Genomic DNA, 21,768 nt, shown 5'->3' on the forward strand with positions numbered 1-21,768 from the left:
ACAGGAACTCTAGGGCCTGGGCCATCTGGTCCGTGAGTCCAATAAAGGTCGGGGGATCTATCCCAGTGTTCAAGTTACCCCTAAGCACTTTAACCCATACAGTTACTGTCTGTAAAACCAGGAGGGACACCAAGATAGGTTTATCTACTGAACCCACCAAAACATGGAGGAGGCGGGAAAGGGATTCCACCCGTCTGTCCACCAGGTCCTTGAAGGCCGGGGAATCTTCCATGGGTATCACAGTAGATTTGTTAAACCTGGAAACAGGGTGGTCCACCCTTGGTGGCACCTCCAGCGGTACGAGACCGACGGCAACGGGATAACGGCATTTAAATCGCTTAGGCACCCTGCCATTGTTCATTCACAAGATCGTGAAATTCCTCGGGACAAGGAAACACCTGACCCAATTTCTGGGCTTTGCGGGAGCCAAAACTACCTGTGTTCCTGACTGTGTGGGCTCATCAGTCAATTGTAAAGTTTCCCTTACTGAACAAATTAGTGCTTCCACCATAGCGCGTTCCCACGCTGCGGCTGAGGACAGGTCCCCTTCGCCATCCGAATGCAAGGACAGGGATCCCTCAGGGAGGGGGTTATCCGTGGCGACCATATCAGTCTCCGTTTCAAAAGACCGAGAAGGCAGAGGCTGTATTTGGTTAGCAACATTTTTCATGACAAGATAAACCTTTGATACCAGACATTCCAATGCTGCAGAAAAAGACACTATGGACTGCGAGCCGGACCTACCGACAGTCGCACTGAGGGGGTCTGATGGGGAATTTACCTCCTGGGACTCCATTTTGCAATGTGACAAAAAACGTGCACTGCCCCTTTAAATTTGCGATCGTGGTTCGCACCGCCCGATCGTGCTGTACTCGGCGTTACCCTAGGCTCGGGAGCCTAGACTCTTCCAGCATCCAGATCCCCTGAGCAGAATGCTTGCTAAGGACGCCTCCCCAGTCGGACAGGCTGGCATCTGTGGTGACCACCATCCAATGCACAGGGAGTAAGGATTTTTCCAGCCAAAGCATCGGAGAACAAAGCCACCATATCAGAGACTCATTCGTACCCCGGCTCAGCCGGATCCGATTGTCCCGAGACTGCAGAGTCTTGTCCCATTTGGTCAGAATTTCCCTTTGCAGGGACCTCGTATGGAACTGTACAAACAGAACCGCCACAAAGGTAGACACCATCAGGCCCAGCACCCGCATGCAAGCCCGGAGGGATGACCATTTGTTGGACAGCAGGAGGCGATATGCAGCCTGCAATTTCTGGAGATTGTCCAGAGGAAGGAGCACTCTGGCTAAGGCCAAGTCTACAGTCTGGCCCAGATAGTCCAGCTTTGTAAAAGGAACGAGAGCAGACTTCTGAAATTTCGGAATCCAGCTGAACTCCCGCAGAGTTCGTGTTGTGATCTCCAGGTTCTCCACCAGAGCACTTCTGTGAAGACCCGAGGAGCAGATGGGAGACCAAAGGATAATGCCACGAACTGATAATGCTCCTCTCCCACAGCAAAGCGAAGAAAACGCTTGTGACAGGCATATGAATGGAATGTGAAGGTAGGCATCTTTGATATTGATAGAAGCAAGGAAATCTCCCTAACGCAGGGATGCCACCTCCGCTCGAATGGACTCCATTCTGAACTTCTGTACCCGCACAAAGCAGTTTATCTCCTTGAGGTCCAGGATTGCATGCACTTTGCTGTCCTTTCTGGGAACTGTGAATAGGTTTAAGTAAAAACCCTGAAAACATTCAGGAGGTCAGAACCGGGACATTCACCCCTTGAAGGAACAGATCTTGTACCGCCCCAAAAAGGCCCTGTAAGCGGTCTGTTGACAGGCGCAAGTTGGAAGGAAAAGAAACCTTGCAGGGGGACAAGAACGAAAATGGATCTTGTAGCCGGGCCGAATGACTTTGTGGACCCACTTGCCTTGCACCTGGGAAGTCCAAGGGCCCGGAAACCAGCAAAGACATCTTTCCACCCCCGATACGGGTGAGGGCGCACCTTCATGCAGAAGGAGCCTTGTACCCGGAGAAGCCCGATCTTGGTTTGCCAGACCAGGTTCATTTAGATCCTCCAGAAGAGGCCCTGAAAGGCTTTGAGCCCTTGTCAGTCGACCCTGAGGGACGAAAATACTTCTTATGAGCTTAGAAAGAAGGCCCATGTCTAAGACGAGGTTCCTTGCCCTTAGTAGCCTGCGGAAGAAAAGTACACTCCCCCCGTGAAACTTTTAATGTTGTCATCCAGGGTAGCTCCAAACAGGCGATCTCCTTGAAAAGGAAGATCATTCAAGGCCTTTTTTGAAGTCTGATCCGCAGACCAGCACCTAAGCCAAAAAAGCACAATGAAGGACCACTGCCAAAACAGAGAGGGGAGCTGCATCCAAAGAGGCATCACAGAAACTGTAGCCTCTGGACCAGCTAGTCCACCAGCTTGGCAAAGGCAGGGGGGAGCTGTTCCTCCATCCAGGTCACGGTGTAGGAGCTTAGCCCACTCAGTCAGAATTTGTGACACTAGGGCAATGGTGAATACAAGCCTCATTGCCAAACCAGCCAGAGTGTACATAGTGCGGACCTCCGCCTCCCGGTCAGCAGGATCCTTAAAGGCCAGGGACTCTTAAACCGGAATCATGGTTGCCTTGTTAAACCTGGAAACCGGAGGGTCCACCACCGGTGGCACAGTCCACTTCTTAAGAAGGGACTTATTATAAGGGTAACGCCTAGTACTTTGTGCTTAGGAACCCCACGGGGACGCTTTGGTCCTCCCCACTCTTTAGCGACAATTCTGTCAAAATAGGCAGGGAAAGGAAACACCTTTGCCACTTTGGATGGCTTCTGAGTGCCAAAGGGGATCTGTACCTCAGTCGCAGCCTCAGCTGCGTCCTCCATCATTGGAGGCTCACGCACAGATACAATCAGTGCATCCACCAGCGCTTTTTCATGCGCAGTCACAGACGTGGATGAATCATCCCCACTATCAGAGAATTCAAGGCGGGTGGTTGTAGACCTAGCAGGGTGACCCACGTCCACGGGGGCCGAATCAGATTCAGGATCTGATGAGACAGATAGGCAGGGTAAGGCGGGGGGGTGCTTTTTGCTAGCCCGTTGCCAGCAAGCCACCACCACCCGGGACCCAAGGGACTCCAGGACTGCCGTCAGTGCATGGATGGATTGTTAGAACCCAAATGGCCCCACAGCCTCAGAGAGGGGATCAGGTGGGGAAATATGCTCCAAAGACTCAATGAGTCACCAGGGGGTCCCCACAAAAAAGTGTAAAACACTGCTAAGGGACAACCCCCACTGCGCTGGCAGCACTACCCGGTCGCCAGGCACAAAGCACCAATCGATCCTCAGCAAAGAGGGAGAGGACCCCACTAGACTCACCACCTGCAGAGACAAGCACCTGCAGCCACCAGGATAAACTGCACTACACGTGTGGCGATCAGGAAGTAAAAAGATCCAGGAGTCAGCACCAAGGGATGAGGAGAAGCTACCACCGCCAAATTCGCCACCCACAGGACTCCACTGTCATGACCGCCGCTATTTTCAATGGCAAACCAAAGCAAAATGGCTGCCGTGTATAGAACACAGGCTACAACAAAATGGAGACCAGGCCTCAAAGACAGATCCAGGCAGGACAGGGGCCCTGGCAGGAGCCCCTACCAGGTACAACTCCCCCCCTCCGCATAATTGATCGTCTGGTGTCCAGCGGTGCACCCCCCGGCCCCCATCACCAGTTAGAGCCCTGCCCACATCCCAGGAAAGTGGACAGACCACCCAAATAGCCCCAGCATGGGGGGGGGGGGCAGGATGAGGGACTTGGCAATGGGGGGTTCCTGCGGGTAGGAGGGGACCCAAGGGGTCCGACTGTCCCAAGGAGGGGCCCAGGTCCACCCCAAAACCCTCCAGGGGAACAGGGGGAACAGCTACTCACCATACCAGGAACCAGGCAGGCACTGCTCCAGACAGAACCCCTCTCCATCCAAATGGGGGGCTGTCGGCCAGGAGGAACGCTGCAACTCGGGCCGAGATTAACTTGCAGGCCAGTCCCCCATCCAGTGGGGCTATGTCACTGCCAACCTAGCGAGGAGATGGGGTGACCACTGGATCTAGATTATCCAGCCCGTTGCCCAGTCGGGCAGTTGATTTTATATCTCACAGAAAAAAATCCAGAACAAAAAATATTTTGCCAGGACCAAAGATCCCAGCAAGGAAATAGGCCCTTACTCCTGACTAGGCAGAAAACAATGAGTGGCTATGGCAGAGAGAGGAAGTATACCCCCTGGGACTGCCCATGGGTGTAGCCACAATTATTTTCTGCCTAGTGTCCTACTCCTGTAGGGAGCAGTATCCAATGGTTATGAATATCAGGAGCTGTGTCAGTCAATGAACAAAAGAGAAAAATTATTTTTGGTGAGATACTTACAAAGGGAAAATCACATCTAAAAAGGGATGCAGACCATTCCGCTTTTCTCATTAGAGCCCTGCAAGTGAAGCAGCTGATTAATAATCATGAAATCACACCTATTCACATTGTCTGCGTCCATGCCCAAAATTAAACAGCTATTTCTTCAGAACAAAAAGTAGGAATTTGCAATAATGTTTGTTTAAATTAAGGCTCTCCAAACTTTCTAAACAAAGAGCCAGTTTACTATCCTTTAGACCTTAAAGCGGCCGGACTGTGGCCCATGGGAGTAGAAAATGTTATCGGTAAAAAGAATAGTACCCCATCAATTGTGTCAGTGAAAATATCTCATATTTGGTGTCAGTGGGAGAAATAGTACCACATCATTGGTGTCAGTGGGAGAAATAGTACCACATCATTGGTGTCAGTGGGAGAAACAGTGTCCCAAGGGCCGGATAAAGGCAGGAAAAAGGCCACATCTGGCCCTCATGCTGCAGTTAGGAGACAACTGGTTTTAAATGTATTGCAATGTACATAGAACACCCAGAGAGAAATATTTTTTTCTTAACAAAAGTGGAGTTACTCCTTAACAGTATATAGTGGTTGCATAGCAGGCATGCAGTGGAGGTAGATCTCTGGTTAGGTATATATAATGAAATGACATGTTGAATATATCCGAAAATACTAGAAATGTTGATCAATGTAGTGGTTTTGCTGTTTTTCCTACTCATTTGCCTCCAAAACAGGTTTTAGAAGTAGAAAATATCATCTAAAATGTGAAGGGTAAGTCTGTCATTACACTAAATTCTGGAATTAACTTGATGCCAGTTCTTAAGAGGGCACAGATTCTCCCCCCCCCCCAAAAAAAAATAAAAAATACAACATTAGCTGACCTGCTTCTGACAGTTGGTCCTTGCCGACTCTTCTTGGGCCAGAACCATTTCCCGCTCTGCAGTAATTTGTACGCTCTCCCGCAGAGCTTCTTCCAGCTCTTCGATGCGGTCATCTTTCTGGTGCATGACATCCTGGAGATAGGAAGGGAGATTTCGTGAGGAGGGGACTCCTACGTCCAAGATTTTTTTGAGGATCGCAGAGGCTAAAGCAAAAGACCGGAGATGCTCAGGAAAAGCAGGACAGAAATGAAGAGCAGAGCAGTCAGGACAGTCAACGTCATCAAGTGTGACATTATTTAGGTCATTGCAGAGACGTGAAAGTACATCAGAATGAAGTGAAAAACAAGCTAGTTTGAAGGCCACAGTCTCTAACTTGTTCTTGCTGCCTTGGTGTTCACAGTTCTTTGACAGTCGCCATGCTGGTTAGTCTTGCAGGGGAAAAAGCGAGGCATAAAGGAACACAGATGTCAGGAGGTGAGAAACAGAAGACACAGCAGTTGCAGGAGAGCTAAGTTAGAAGAAATTAGCGTGGTCTTCAGTAGCATGAGCATCCGGAGACGGTTAGTGAGCAGCTGTTAGTAAATGAGGTTTTAAAAAGAAAAATTCTACATTTCTTTGTGCAGCAATGAAGAAAAGAAATTGCGCACCCTTGTCGCACTGTGTGGCTCCGCCTACATCTGTGAGTCTGACTCCGCTTGTGTATTTTGGTTCACACAAATATTATAACTGCCATTTAAAATTAAAATGTTTCCAACATACAATATCATGAATCTTTCAGTAACTTTATAAATCTGAACACATACTTGACAGGTCAATGATCAGGCAGCAAAGATGAGAGGCTGCAGCAGGAAATGATCTATGTCAGACATTTGTAATCACAACCAAGGAAATTGCATAGGCACCAGGATTTGCTTGGCTGTGTCACCTGTGAGCCCATGACTAACAAATTTCTCAGTGAACCCTAAATTTTAATTACAAGACAGGCAGCAGTATGTGTAGGCACTTCTTGGTGCCCGATTTCTGACCTTGTGTCAAGTTATATTGCTTTACCCCATCTTGACCAGGTTGGAACAAGTTACTTTAGGTATATTAAATCTGTCCACAGACCCTTCTTCTATTTCTCCTGAAGAGGTGGCTGTGGTGAATCCTTAGTCCTGCATAGTGTGGACATGGCAACTGTGAACCTAAGCCAGAGTAATGATGTAGCCCCCAGAGGGCATGTCCATAATGGCCTGGGCTATACTAGTATCTATGAGCCCCACAAATTGAAAAAGTTGTGTCAGCAGAGGCACCTGAATGTGAAGAAGCTGAGAAATGGATTCTTCACTGATATTTATTGCTCACAGAATAGTATAAAACACTGTAAATGCGTTTACGTGGCACTACACTGGCCACTTCCTCGGGATGGTGGAATAAACACTGATAAACAAAAAAATATGTAAGTAAAAATAAATATATAAAATACTGTATATATAAAATGTATGCGTGTGTTTGTAAACATGTTATCACTTACAGTAGTTATCAAATTCAAGTGATCAAACATCAATACTACTCCATAAATTCACACAATAATCAGAACAACAGTTTGACAAACTGTTAAATATGTAAGCAAAAAGGCAATATAATGATCATAATAATAATAATAAACAACAATATTAATCACGTTCTAAACTTCCACATGAATAATAAAAATGTGAGTGAGTCTGAGTGATTTATGGATCTTTGGTAGAGGATAGAAAAAAAACGTAGGGATGATGTACTGTCAGCTTTAGCGATATTATTTGAGAAAGCTTGGTTGATGAGCATACCATATTCTCTTTCTTATGTTCTTTTAGAGGATTGTAGGTTAATTCCTGGTAATAGTTTTTGTCTTTTCTGTAGCAACATGGGAGTTTAACAATACATGCAAAAACATCATTGATTTAGCCATAATAAGAACTATGAAATAATTAAACAAAATTTTTAATCATATCTTTAACTTTATCATCTCCATATAGTGAAGTACGTGTTTTGCTTTATTTTTTATTTTTTTAAATCAAGAACAAGTTTATTGATATGCCAACGAACATTACATTAAAGCATTAAAGCAGGTGCATGCAACAAAATATGTACATCCAAAATACATGCAGTTTATCATCTTACAGACAAATCACTACTATCGTCTCCCCATTCCTTCCCATGAAATAACATGAATGCAATTATTCGCATAACAGTCTGTCCAATACCAGATCAGTGGGAGTTAGACCCGGGGTGGCCAGCCAACCACCCCATACCTTCTCAAATTTTTGAGGAGAACCCCTATGTTGATAGATAAGTTTCTCAATGCGCAGCGTGTTACCCATCTTTTGAAGCCACATCCTATGGCGTGGGGGGCTCAGGTGCGATCCAGTGCGCCAGCAAAAGTCTGCGTGCCTGAAACAGGGCTCTCGCCACCGCCTACCCCAAACATCTGTCCTGGTGACCGTGTCCAGTATACCCAGCAAGCATTGTCTGGGATCCAGAAGGACCACTACACCTAGGGCAGTATTCACAGTGGCCACAACCCTGGACCAATAACGGTGCAACCTGGGGCATCTCCAAAAAAAATGAACATGTTTTGCTTTATAACAGGGGTGGGGAACCTTTTTTCTACCAAGGGCCATTTGGATTTTTGTAACATCATTCGGGGGCCGCACAAAATGTAAGCATAAATGTAATAGGCATTGCTTTGCGGCAAAAAACGCTATAAAGAATTGCGTGACTTTGAGGTCACAAAAGTGTGAAAGGGGCCTTCAGTAATCAAGGTATAGTGTGCCCTCTTTCAATGCAGAATGACCACAGCATGCCCCCTTTCAATGCAGAGTGACCACAGCGTGCCCCCCTTTCAAAGCAGACTGACCACAGCGTGCCCCCTTTAAATGCGGAGTGACCACAGCGTGCCCCCTTTCAATGCAGAGTGACCACAGCGTGCCCCCTTTCAATGCAGACTGACCACAGCATTCCCCCTTTCAATGCAGACTGACCACAGCATGCCCCCTTTCAATGCAGACTGACCACAGCTTGCCCTCCTTTCAATGCAGACTGACCACAGCGTGCCCACCTTTCAATGCAGACTAACCACAGCGTGCCCCCCTTTCAATGCGGAGTGACCACAGCGTGCCCCCTTTCAATGCGGAGTGACCACAGCGTGCCCCCTTTCAATGCGGAGTGACCACAGCGTGCCCCCTTTCAATGCGGAGTGACCACAGCGTGCCCCCTTTCAATGCAGGGGGGACCACAGCGTGCCCCCTTTCAATGCGGAGTGACCACAGCGTGCCCCCTTTCAATGCGGAGTGACCACAGCGTGCCCCCTTTCAATGCGGAGTGCCCACAGCGTGCCCCCTTTCAATGCGGAGTGACCACTGCGTGCCCCCTTTCAATGCGGAGTGACCACAGTGTGCCCCCTTTCAATGCAGACTGACCACAGCGTGCCCCCTTTCAATGCAGACTGACCACAGCGTGCCCCCTTTCAATGCGGAGTGACCACAGCGTGCCCCCTTTCAATGCGGAATGACCACAGCGTGCCCCCTTTCAATGCGGAGTGACCACAGCGTGCCCCCTTTCAATGCGGAGTGACCACAGCGTGCCCCCTTTCAATGCGGAGTGACCACAGTGTGCCCCCTCTCAATGCGGAGTGCCCACAGCGTGCCCCCTTTCAATGCGGAGTGCCCACAGCGTACCCCCTTTCAATGCGGAGTGACCACAGCGTACCCCCTTTCAATGCGGAGTGACCACAGCGTGCCCCCTTTCAATGCGGAGTGACCACAGCATGCCCCCTTTCAATGCGGAGTGACCACAGCATGCCCCCTTTCAATGCGGAGTGCCCAGAGCGTGCCCCCTTCCAATGCAGAGTGCCACTTTCAATGCGGAGTGCCCAATGCGTGCCCCCTTTCAATGCAGAGTGCCCAGAGCGTGCCCCCTTTCAATGCGGAGTGCCCAGAGCGTGCCCCCTTTCAATGCGTAGTGCCCCCTTTCGATGCGGAGTGCCCAGAGCGTGCCCCCTTTCAATGCGCAGTGCCCCCTTTCAATGCGGAGTGCCCAGAGCGTGCCCCCTTTTAATGCGTAGTGCCCCCTTTCAATGCGGAGTGCCCAGAGCGTGCCCCCTTTCAATGCGGAGTGCCCCCTTTCAATGCGAGTGCCCAGAGCGTGCCCCCTTTCAATGCGGAGTGCCCCCTTTCAATGCGAGTGCCCAGAGCGTGCCCCCTTTCAATGCGTAGTGCCCCCTTTCAATGCGAGTGCCCAGAGCGTGCCCCCTTTCAATGCGTAGTGCCCCCTTTCAATGCGAGTGCCCAGAGCGTGCCCCCTTTCAATGCGTAGTGCCCCCTTTCAATGCGAGTGCCCAGAGCGTGCCCCCTTTCAATGCGTAGTGCCCAGAGCGTGCCCCCTTTCAATGCGGAGTGCCCCCTTTCAATGCGGAGTGCCCCCTTTCAATGCGGAGTGCCCCCTTTCAATGCGGAGTGCGCAGAGCATGCCCCCTTTCAATGCGGAGTGCCCAGAGCGTGCCCCCTTTCAATGCGGAGTGCCCCCTTTCAATGCGAGTGCCCAGAGCGTGCCCCCTTTCAATGCGGAGTGACCACAACGTGCCCCCTTTCAATGACCACAATGCAGAGTGAACAGCGTGCCAAGCCCCAGTGCACTTAACTTACCTGTTGTAGCGGCGGGCGGCTTCCTCTCTTCGAGTCCTCCCGTGTCCCGCCTCCCTCCTCCTCCTCGGCCAATGACATTGGCCAAGGAGGAGGCGGATCTGTGAGACAGTAGCGAATTTTCATTCGCTATTGTCACACAAATGGGCGGGCTCGAGGTGCACTGCTCTGCTGCGCCTCGGGTCCACCCACAGTGTCAGAACGGAGCCATCGGCTCCTTCTGACACAGCAGCACGGGGGGGCGGATCGCAACGATTGTGCGGGCCGGACAGAAGAATCGTGCGGGCCGCATGCGGCCCGCGGGCCGGAGGTTCCCCACCCCCTGCTTTATACATATTTATGTTGACATTTTATATAATAAAACTTATTTTTTTATTAATGATCACATTTTTATAATACATGTGGAAGTTTAGACTGCTACTAATACAGTGTATATTAGTAGTATTATTATAATGATTATATTACCTTTTCACTTACATAATGAACATAGTTTCCCAGACTGTTCTTCTTACTATCATATGAACCTATGTACTGATGTCTGATCACTTGAATTTGAGAATTACTGCAGGAGATAAAATGTATACACACACATACACTATATACACTGAACAAAATTATAAAACTTAACACTTGTTTTTGCCCCCATTTTTCATGAGCTGAACTCAAAGATCTAAGACTTTTTCTATGTACACTAAAGACCTATTTCTCTCAAATATTGTTCACAAATCTGTCTAAATCTGTGTTAGTGAGCACTTCTCCTTTGCCAAGATAACCCATCCACCTCACAGGTGTGGCATATCAAGATGCTGATTAGACAGCATGATTATTGCACAGGTGTGCCTTAGACTGGCCACAAAAAAGGCCACTCTAAAATGTGCAGTTTTATCACACAGCACAATGCCACAGATGTTGCAAGTTCTGAGGGAGCGTGCAATTGGCATGCTGACTGTGGGAATGTCCACCAAAGCTGTGGCCCATAAATTGAATGTTCATTTCTCTACCATAAGCTGTCTCCAAAGGCGTTTCAGAGAATTTGGCAGTACATCCAACCGGCCCCACAACCGCAGACAACGTGAAACCACACCAGCATCTTCACCTCCAAGATCGTCTGAGACCAGCCACCCGGACAGCTGCTGCAACAATCGGTTTGCATAACCAAAGAACTTCTGCACAAACTGTCAGAAACCGTCTCAGTGAAGTTCATCTGCATGCTCCTCATCCTCACTGGGGTCTTGACCTGACTGCAGTTCGTTGTCGTAACCGACTTGAGTGGGCAAATGCTCACATTCGATGGTGTCTGGCACTTTGGAGAGGTTTTCTCTTCACAGATGAATACCGGTTTTCACTGTACAGGGCAGATGGCAGACAGCGTGTATGGCATTGTGTGGGTGAGCTGTTTGCTGATGTCAACATTGTAGATCGAGTGGCCCATGGTGGCAGTGGGGTTGTGGTATGGGCAGGTGTATTTTATGGACAATGAACACAGGTGCATTTATTGATGGCATTTTGAATGGTTTAGACAATACCACGCCCCGGACGACGTCCCGTTTGATGAAACCGGTCGGGCGGTACCTGACGCTCAACTACCACGCCCCTTGAAGCCTGGCTTGTGTACTACACGCGGGACGCCGCGGATTTACATGCTGTATCGATGCGATTTCTTCACTATTTGGATGTAAGTGCAACCTTTAATAAATTACACTGTTCACCTTACTGGTTTACACTATGGGTCTTTGTGTCTCTTTTTCCATATATGTGGCTTATATATATTCGGACCGTGTTTAACCTAACCTGGGAAAGATTGATTGCCCTACCTAAGGATCATACTAAGAGGAGTGTCTCAGATATAAATCCCAGCGTATGTGGCCTGACCATTAACTTGGTGGCCGACCCTTCTGGTAAGCAGCCATTACAGCTGATTTGTCACGGGTGTTTTTTCCAGTCATCTTTCCTCTTGGGAATTTCAACATCTCCCTGTTTCATCACTTACTTTGGATCTTGCATATATGTCTTTGGACTTTTTGGACTGTTTTTCACCTTCTATGCACATTGAATATTGATTATGTCTGCACTTTTTGGTCACTTTGTTGATTTGGAGTTGCACCAATTATTGGGTTATTTTTGATATTCACTATATATATGTTTACACATATGTTTCATTTTTCATGATAGCGCTGCACTATTTGTTTTCCAGAAGTTTTGATTTATATAGATCAAGTGTTTCAGCTGCTTCACTATATCATTTTCTGTCTTATATATTTTTACTTAGCGCAGGATCTTCTTGTTTTTCATATATACAGTATCTCACAAAAGTGAGTACACCCCCTCACATTTTCGTAAATATTTTTATGTGACATTTTCAAATTACACTTTTCTACAATGTAAAGTAGTGATTGTACAGCTTGTATAGCAGTGTACATTTGCTGCCCACTTAAAATAACTCAACACACAGCCATTATTGTCTAAACCTCTGGCAACAAAAGTGAGTACACCCCTAAGTGAAGTGTCCAAATTGGGCCCAATTAGCCATTTTCCCTCCACGGTGTCATGTCACTCGTTAGTGTTACAAGGTCTCAGGTGTAAATGTTATCGCTCTCAGTCTCTTATACTGGTCACTGGAAGTTCAATATGGCAGCTCATGGCAAAGAACTCGCTGTGGAACTGAAAAAAAAAAGAATTGTTGCTCTACATAAAGATGGCCTAGGGTATAAGAATATTGCCAAGATCCTGGAACTGAGCTGAAGCACGGTGGCCAAGACTAAACAGCGGTGTAACAGGACAGGTTCCACTCAGAACAGGCCCTCGCCATGGTCAACCAAAGAAGCTGAGTGCACGTGCTCAACGTCATATCCAGAGGTTTTCTTTAGGAAATAGACGTATGAGTGCTGCCATCATTGCTGCAGAGGTTGAAGGGGAGGGGGGTCAGCCTGTCAGTGCTTATACCATATGCCGCACCCTGCATCAAATTGGTCTGCATGGCTGTCATCCCGGAAGGAAAAGATGATGCACAAGAAAGCCCGCAAACAGTTTGCTGAAGACAAGCAGACTAAGGACCTGGATTACTGGAGCCCTGTCCTGTGGTCAATTGAGTTGTACAGTTTATAGGTCCCATTAAAAGGTGGGAAAAGTTCTGAAATTATTTATCTTTGTCTCAATGTTTTACATCGCAGAAACCTGACATTTTAACTTTTTATATCCAGTGTGTGTGTGTGTGTGTGTGTGTATATATATATATATATATATATGTACACACACACATACATACACATACACACACACACACACATACTGCACATACAGAAACACACATATACACCTACATATTTTTTTTTTTATCTGTGTTTTATGCACCATCCTGAGGAAGGGGCCAGTGTAGTTCCACAAATCGTGTTGACGGTGTTTTATACTAGTCTGTGATCAATAAATATCGAATCAATGAAGAATCCATAGCTCAGCTTTTTCCTCACAATTCAGCGCCTCTGCGAACACAACTTTCCTATTTTTTGGGGCTCATAGACCTCTTACTAGTATAAGCCCAGGCCGTCATGGACATGCCCCCTAGGGGTACATCGTCACTCTAGCCCGGGTTCACAGTGGACAGACTATGCCAGACTAAGGATTGACCACAGCCACCTCTGCAGGAGAAGTGGAAGAGCTTTTGACATCACAGACTTCCTGGAAGATCAAAAGCTATCAAACCAATGAAAAATCAATTTCTCAGCTTCTCCTTCATATACGGGCGCAACTGCTGACAACACTTGACAAAAAAAAAAAAAAAAACATTTTTTTGGGACTCCTAAACTGTGAACACACCAGAATCCTGAGACCGCATAGTGTAGGACCATTCGGATTGGCACTCCGAGCAGGACCTTACTCTGCGCAAAGACAGTCAGATTACCTGTAGGCTTTAACTCCAGGTTTTCTGATTCCCCATTAGGGAGCTTATCAACTTCACAGACGTGAGTACACCATTGCATTTTACCTTGCCATCATATTTTTCATCCAATTATCTATTAAACTACTATACCATAAGGAACTCTCCCACAGCCTTTGTCTCTATTTTTTTTCTCCTTATTTTTGGAGGCACTCCAGTTATGGGCTTATACTAGACTGGGGAGGAGGAGGCTAGATGATGTTGGATGCCCTCCAGCAAGAAAATGTGGCAGGCTCTATCTGAACTGCTGCAGCTTTTAATGCACAGTAAACAGTAAAATCAGAGTAAGCAATTTTAGTACATGAGAAGAGCCTGTACAAATGTGCAAGACTAAAAGCCAAAGCTGACCATACACTGTTAGAACTTTGGCCTGCCCTGCAGGAAACTGACAAATTGTGATCAGTAAGTGGGCCTTGCCACCCAAAAAAAAGTTTATTGTTTACTCGACTCCTGTCAACAGGAAGGGTTGAAAAATTTGGCCAATGAATTGATCAGTATATTCAGAAAGCTAATAGAAGAAGAAAAAAAAAAAAAAAAAACGAACAGCGTATGGCCAGCTCAAAGCTGAAGTTCAGCTTTACTGATTGTGTACAAAATTATAGGCCCACCAAGCAGCTAAAACAAATGTTTTATTTTAGCTCTCTTGCCCATGGACGACATTTCCCAAATGATCCATTTCAGTTCCGGCCACTTGCCCAGAAGTCCGCTCCAATCAGCCGTGTTGGCGGACTTGCAGCTTGGACTCCAGAGTCTCAACAGCACGGAGAAACAAAATGAAATCCAGATGGAGGACATGGAGTGAGTTTCTAAGGAGAAGAGCTTTCCAGGAGAGGCTGAGGGATTGTGTTACAAGCTTGTGAGTACTTTTCTATTATTACCAGAAGGAAATGGTTTGTGTTAAGTCTTTTAAGAGCCTCTCTAGATGCGCCACGGCTCTTCGGCTCAGGAAACGGCCCTCGTTTGATGTTCACCTACAGACGACGGCGATGAAATTAAACTGGATCTTCAAGTAGTTTCTCTCAGTGCGCGGCATTATATGTGAGGAGGCGGAGGCTTGCCTAATGTAGAATATATTGAAGCAATAAAGCTTGGGGTCTTCCCACACAGAAGCCCTGCCTGAATTAAATAGGGAATTTTAACATTGGATGAAAATTATTGTTAGCCATGATTAAAGGCAATGCCATCCAGCACTGAAATGTTTATTCTTGATTGGGAGAGTTTTCCACTGAAATTTGGTTTTGTATTTGTTGCAGCAAATGGGAGGAACTAAAATTTAGATGGGAAGCTCCAATCTGATGTCTCAGGGAGATATAAAGCTGGTGTGTGACAAACATGTTTTTACTTTGCAATATATGGCAAAATGCTCAAAACCCATAGAACAGTCATCAGTAAACAAATCTAAATTCTGGCTATAAGTTAAAGAACTCCAGGTTTCCTGACACTTTAAAAACGTTTGGTCCACCTTGGACAAAACAAATTATAGGCATGCCAAAATGGACTTTCAGCTGCTTGTGTTCCAGACACAGTACTAGACATTTCTCCTTTGCTGCCAGATACAGAGTCAATCAGTCTTCTTGCTATTTAGGAGAAGCCTTGTATTTTTTCAGTGAGAACAAGGCTTCCTCTGATTGGCCATGGTAGAGATCATCCACCCTCCTCTTCACCTGAGCCAGTCAGAGGAAGCCATGTATTCACTGATAAAAATACAACACTTCTGAATGGTAGAGATTAGGCTTGTGACAGTATCAGATTTTCATGCTGCGATTAATTGATTAAGGTTTTGCCACGGTATACGGTATTATCACGGAATTCAATTATTAAGTTTAATTTATTACATTTCTACCTCACTTGAATTTCATTGCTGAATTTAGGGGCTTTGGTTCACTTATGCACATTATTATATAGTCAGTCAGTACAGACTCTGTGAACCAGGCCTAAAATAGGTCATCAAGCAGTGTCTGGCCTAACTGGTGATAACTGGTCCTGGCGCTCGGCTCCGATGGCCTGGTCATTAAGGGGGCAAATCCTTGTGGTCAAGAAGTGGTTAAACCTGAAGGAGGTGTTGTTATTTATAAATTACTTTACTATTGCTTTAGGCCTGGTTCACATGTATGCGGGTTGGCGGTTCACATGTATGCAGGTTGGCGGTTCACATGTATGCGGGTTGGCAGTTCACATGTATGCGGGTTGGCGGCCCACATTTGCACAGGCATAGCAGACCATTGATTTGAACGGGCTGCTATGCCCTCATTTTCCGCAGAAAAAAGGTGCATGCAGCATTTTTTTTAAATTCAGTGGCCTTGAAATCCATCCTGCTTTTGCACCATGCGACTTACCTGCAGTTCCTGCTCTGGCAAGCTTTCTGCGTTTTTTATATACGTGGGCACGGCATTTAAAATCACAAGTTTGCGTGTGCAGCAACGGCAGGTAAGTCGCATGGTGCAAAAGAAGGATAGATTTCATGGCCACTGCATTTTTTTAAATTCTGCATGCACCTTTTTTCAGCCGAAAACGCAGGCATAGCCGCTCAAGCCCATTCAAACCAATGGGCTGCTATGCCTGTGCAAATGTGGTGCCCCAACCCGCATACATGTGAACCAGGCCTAAAGCAATAGTAAAGTCATTAAAAGATAAAAACACTGGTCCTCCTGCAGGTTTAACCACTTCTGGACCGCAAGGATTTGCCCCTTTAAAGACGAGGTCCATCGGATCAGAGCGCCAGGACCAGTCATCACCAGGTAGGCCAGACACTGCTTGATGGCTATATAATAATGTAATGTGTGTGTGTGTGTGTGTGTGTGTGTGTGTATATATATATATATATGATATGCTGCTATGCCCATGTATGTATGTATGTATGTATGTATGTATATCTCTATCTATATATAAATATATATATAATATCCAATTCTATCTATCTAATTCTATCTATCTGCAGAGACTTGCTTGTATTAGCAGTGTTTCTGTGTCTGAGCCCTGGAAGAAGCATGTGGGTGTGTGCTGAGTGGGAGCCGTCTGATTGGTTACAGGGAGGAGCTAAGTCTCTCACTCTAGGATTATATTACCAGAGCTGTTTCTATTCAGTGAGCGAACTGCTGAGTGAGTGAATGAGTCATCCAGCTCACTAAAAAGTATCAATTCTAAAGGCAGACTTGAGGAGGAGATAAACACGGTATTTTAAAAAAGCCACAATAACAATACCGTGGGTATGCAATACCGCGATATATCGAATTACCGAAAACCGGCTTATCTCTAGTAGAGATGAGTAAATATGTACTCTTTATGTCTGGCAGTGGAGGGGAAATGTCTTGTGCTGCCGGAATGCACCACCGTTTACTGTATGATGCACAATCTACTACAGTATATTCCAGACTAAGCAGCAGCCAGTCAAAAAAATATTTGAAGTGCCATGAAGCCTGAAGTTCTGATTTAAAGTTAAAGTTTAAAGCTGTTAATAAGTTGCTATCCTTGGAGCTTTGAATCTCAGACTCAAGTGTATAATTGTCTTCATATTCTGACCACATTGGAACTAAGGCAGGCCCCCTGGTGGCATGAGGTGCTGCCTTTAAAAGAGTCCAATGCAAGAACCTCAGTGACTAGTAACACTAGACTGCTGAATGACAAGGGATTAGAAAAAGCAAGGACAGAATTGGAGACCCAGTATACAAGCTGGACTGAGGAGTCTGGGAATTCCACACAAATCAATTGGAAGATGAACATTATATACGGCTGAAGATCAATTTTTTGAGCTGATCTGGTTATTTGGGGTTTCCATAGATTAACAGCAAGACTATTCCCCATGAGTAAGCTCCAGGGGGTGGAGTAAAACATGTTGGGGGCGTGACTTGGTTGGAGTCCAGGCTTAGGTTGCCACTCTTTCCACCTCCAAAGGATTCCTCAGATGTGCGGCATCAGGGATCACTCCTTTCCTTTTTGAGAAAGACTATTCTGTCACTAATAATTTCAAAAGGCTGTTTTGTCACTTGTAGTTCTACAAACATATGGTCTGATCTTACCTCCTTGCTGAACAGGACTGAAAGGTAGTAGTGTCACATAATCCCACCTGCTGATTAATAAAGATTGCCTTATGACTACTTGCTGTGCAGCCTCCCAATTTACCTCTCTATTTAGGCTGTGCTTAATACTGCCATTCAATGCCTGAGAAACCGAATGCGTTCATAGCCGCAGGCATGATTTCAGTGTTTCCCCTATCATCCTAGGTGTGTCAGAGGGCTGCAACCTGGAAGCCATCCTGCAGCAAAGCCCGTTACCTCTTTAGGGTGCACTGGTCCAAAACCTTAGACTATGTGCCTTGGCCCTTTTTTGGCAGTCACACTGACACCAATTGTGCAGACGGCCCAGGTGGTCTACAATCCCTTATGATATGGGGTAGTTAGCTCATTTATACTTAGATAGTTACATAGTAGTTGAGGTTGAATAAAGACAACAGTCCATCCAGTTCAACGTGTGTAGGTGTGTGTGGACGTATTCATTTCCCATAACCCTGACTGTTGTGATCTTTGAGATGCACGTCCAAGGCATGTCCATACTGTAAATGTACATCAGACAGGAACTTTATTTTAGGGCCTGGTAGCCCACTTTTACTATAATGGCAGAAAGCAAAACAGACCAACAAAGTTTCCCACGCAAAGGATCTTCTCCAGCTTCAGCAGAATATAAGCACTGGAAAATGCAGAGCTGTCTGGCTTATAAACTCAGCTTCAACTGTAGTACCACGCTGCACCTCTTACCAGTCTCTCTGACTGTGCTGTCAGCTCTCCTGGATACTTTGCTCTCTAGCTTTTAGATGCAGCACTATGCTGCATGGCCCGCTTCTGGCCAATGGGATGGGGATCTCCTAACACCCTGATAGGAGCTGACCTGATACTTGCGGTCTCCTAGCTGGGGGGCTCTGACCCCTCAGTGAGACACTTTGTCTCTTGGCTTCAGGCTGGACACCTCTGATCCCTCAATGAGATCCTCTGTCTCTTGGCTTCTGGCTGGGGCCCCCTGAGTGAGACCTTTCGTCTCCCACACTGGAAGTGGTCACCTACTGGAAGCCTCGAGCGTTGCTCAGATCTGAGTATATAACAACCCTGCACACCTGTGTACCCAGCTAGGTTGCAGGCGTCTAGCAAAATCCAGACACAGGCCTGAATGTTCCGATAATGATGGCACAGCTAGTGTGCATCACCCATGGAAGCCATATTGACTAGGCACATGTATTGTCTCTGACTGTAAGGGCTCTTTCACACTATCCGTCCGTCGGACGGACTCCGCTTATCTCAGCGGGGGATCGATCCGCCGATCCCCGTTGAGCAGGAGGATGATAGCTGTTCTCTGCGCTGTGTGCGGAGACACAGCTGTCAGGTCCCCATACATCTCTTAGGGGGAAATTGGATGGGAACGGACCGTCGGTCCGTTCTCATCCAATCCGCTGGACGGATGGAAAATAGGGTTTCCATCCGTCCAGATTTGACGGATCGGATGTCAGCCGACATGTCTCCGCTGACATCCGATGCCCCATAGGGATGCATGGGGGGACCGTTCAGATCCGCCAAAAAAACGGACAGGCGGATCTGAACGGTCCGCCTGTGTGAAAGGGGCCTTATCGGTATGGGTTTATATATACACAGTATCTCAGAAAAGTCAGTACACCCTCACATTTTTGTAAATATTTTATTATATCTTTTCACGAAAATTCTCTCAAAATAGAATATATGACAGAGTTGTATTATTATTGTTGTCGCTATAATGGATTGTCACTTTTTCATGGACTGTTCTTTTTATGAGTGTCATTAATATGATATGAAAAGTACAGGTTTTGTATAAATATGAACCTAGTAGATTTTTTTGAAATGTGTTTTATTTATATATATATGTTTTTATAGCGTTTGAACAACTGTTTGTTGGGTAACCGAGTGAGCTAATAGCAAAATTATGTTTTAGATTTGGTTTTGTTCCCTCCTGTTTATCAGGGGGTTACTAGTATCATCCCTTGATTGCTTGTATTGCTCCTTCTGAACCCAATTTGCCATAATGAACTAAACATGGGAGGTGTCATGTGTATGTAGTACATCTTTTTCTTATATATACCTTGTGTTATGTCATGCACTTCTGTGGCTATGATTAAGCACTGATTTAGTGTGAAACAAGTCAGCCTTTTTATCCTGCTCCCGTGCTGTATGGATTTTTCTTTGAAATAAACGAGTTAATTGGAGTGTGGCCTTCCAGACGTCTTTCTTTACTGCAGTTTGGGGAAGGAACTTTGACTGTTCCACCATAACTGTGCCCATGTGCACACAGTTAGCTCCATAAAGATATGGTTTGACTAGTTTGCTGTGCAGGAACTCAAGTGGCATGAGCAAAGCCCTGACCTCAGTACTACTGAACACCTTTGGAATGATCTGGAATACCAACTGCAAGCCAGGTCTGCTCGTCAAAAATCAGGTACTGACCTCACCGAATGGGATGTCCAACAAGTTCAACTAGGTGCGATGGTGAGGTTTCCACAAACTTTTAGTCAAACAATATAAAGCTGGCCATAAATGGATTGAAATTCAGCCAGTTCAGCAGAAACCGGCCATATCTTATACATATGTGGCCGCTCTTGCCTGATAGAAGTTGATTGTTAGAAAATTTTTCTCAATCAGCTGCTGATGGACTTCAGCCACTGATCAGTGTATTTTGACAGCAAGAGTCACGCTGGACTCAGCTTACTATATTATATATATATATATATATATATATACACACACATACACACACATATATACACACATATACACATATATATATAAAAAAAAATTATTTTCCAAAACGCTTTAATCACTAATGTAGATTGAATATACAGTGTACTTTTTATCCCTTGTTTTTATGTACAAAACAAAATAGTAATATTAATAATTTCTCATTTGCTTTTTAACTTTTTTTTACCAGGTAAATATACAAAAGTGAGTACACCCCTCAAATTTTTGTAAATATTTATTATATCTTTTCATGTGACAACACTGAAGAAATTACACTATGTTACAATGTAAAGTAGTCAGTGAAAAGCTTGTATAACAGTGTAAATTTGCTGTCCTCTCAAAAAAAAAAAACTCAACACACAGCCATTAATGTCTAAACTGCTGGCAACAAAGTGAAAATGTCCAAATTGGGCCCAATTAGCCATTTTCCCTCCATCGTGTCATGTGACGCCTTAGTGTTACAGGGTCTCAGGTGTGAATGGGGAGCAGGAGTGTTAAATTTGGTGTTCTTGCTCTCACTCTTTCATACCGGTCACTGGAAGTTCAACAAGGCACCTCATGGCAAAGAACTCTCTGAGGATCTGAAAAAACAGAAATGTTGCTCTACATTAAGATGGCCTAGGCTATAAGTAGATTGCCAAGACCCTGAAACTCAGCTGCAGCATGGTAGCCATGACCATACAGTGGTTTAACAGGACAGGTTCCACTCAGAATAGGCCTCGCCATGGTCGACCAAAGAAGAAGAGTGCACATGCTCAGCGTCATATCCAGAGGTTGTCTGTGGGAAATAGACGTATGAGTGCTGCCAGCATTGCTGTAGAGGTTCAAGGGGTGGGGGATCAGCCTGTCAGTGCTCAGACCATATGCCGCACACTGCATCAAATTGGTCTGCATGGTGGCCGTCCCAAAAGGAAGCCTCTTCTAAAGATGATGCACAAGAAAGCCCGCAAACAGTTTGCTGAAGACAAGCAGACTAAGGACATGGATTACTGGAACCATGGCCTGTGGTCTGAAGAGACCAAGATAAACTTATTTGGTTCAGATGGTGTCAAGCGTGTGTGGCGGCAACCAGGTGAGGAGTACAAAGACAAGTGTGTCTTGCCTACAATCAAGCATGGTAGTGGGAGTG

The 21,768-nt window shown here is 45.9% G+C and overlaps 1 protein-coding gene across 13 annotated transcripts in view; it reads right to left on the reverse strand.

Moving 5' to 3' along the window:
- Positions 1-21,768, reverse strand: part of ERC1 (ELKS/RAB6-interacting/CAST family member 1) — a 468,899-nt gene that overhangs the window by 161,326 nt on the left and 285,805 nt on the right. For 9 of the 13 annotated variants that reach the window (XM_082255729.1, XM_082255727.1, XM_082255726.1 and 6 more), the window contains one exon: positions 5,296-5,427. The exons of the other annotated variants lie outside the window; for them this stretch is intronic. In XM_082255729.1, coding sequence (XP_082111855.1) covers positions 5,296-5,427 — 132 coding nt within the window. The remainder of the gene's footprint in view (positions 1-5,295; positions 5,428-21,768) is intronic. 13 annotated transcript variants of the gene reach the window in all.

This window comes from Pelophylax lessonae, assembly GCF_965119305.1.
Source record: "Pelophylax lessonae genome assembly, chromosome: 4".
In the NCBI taxonomy this organism is placed as follows: domain Eukaryota; kingdom Metazoa; phylum Chordata; class Amphibia; order Anura; family Ranidae; genus Pelophylax; species Pelophylax lessonae.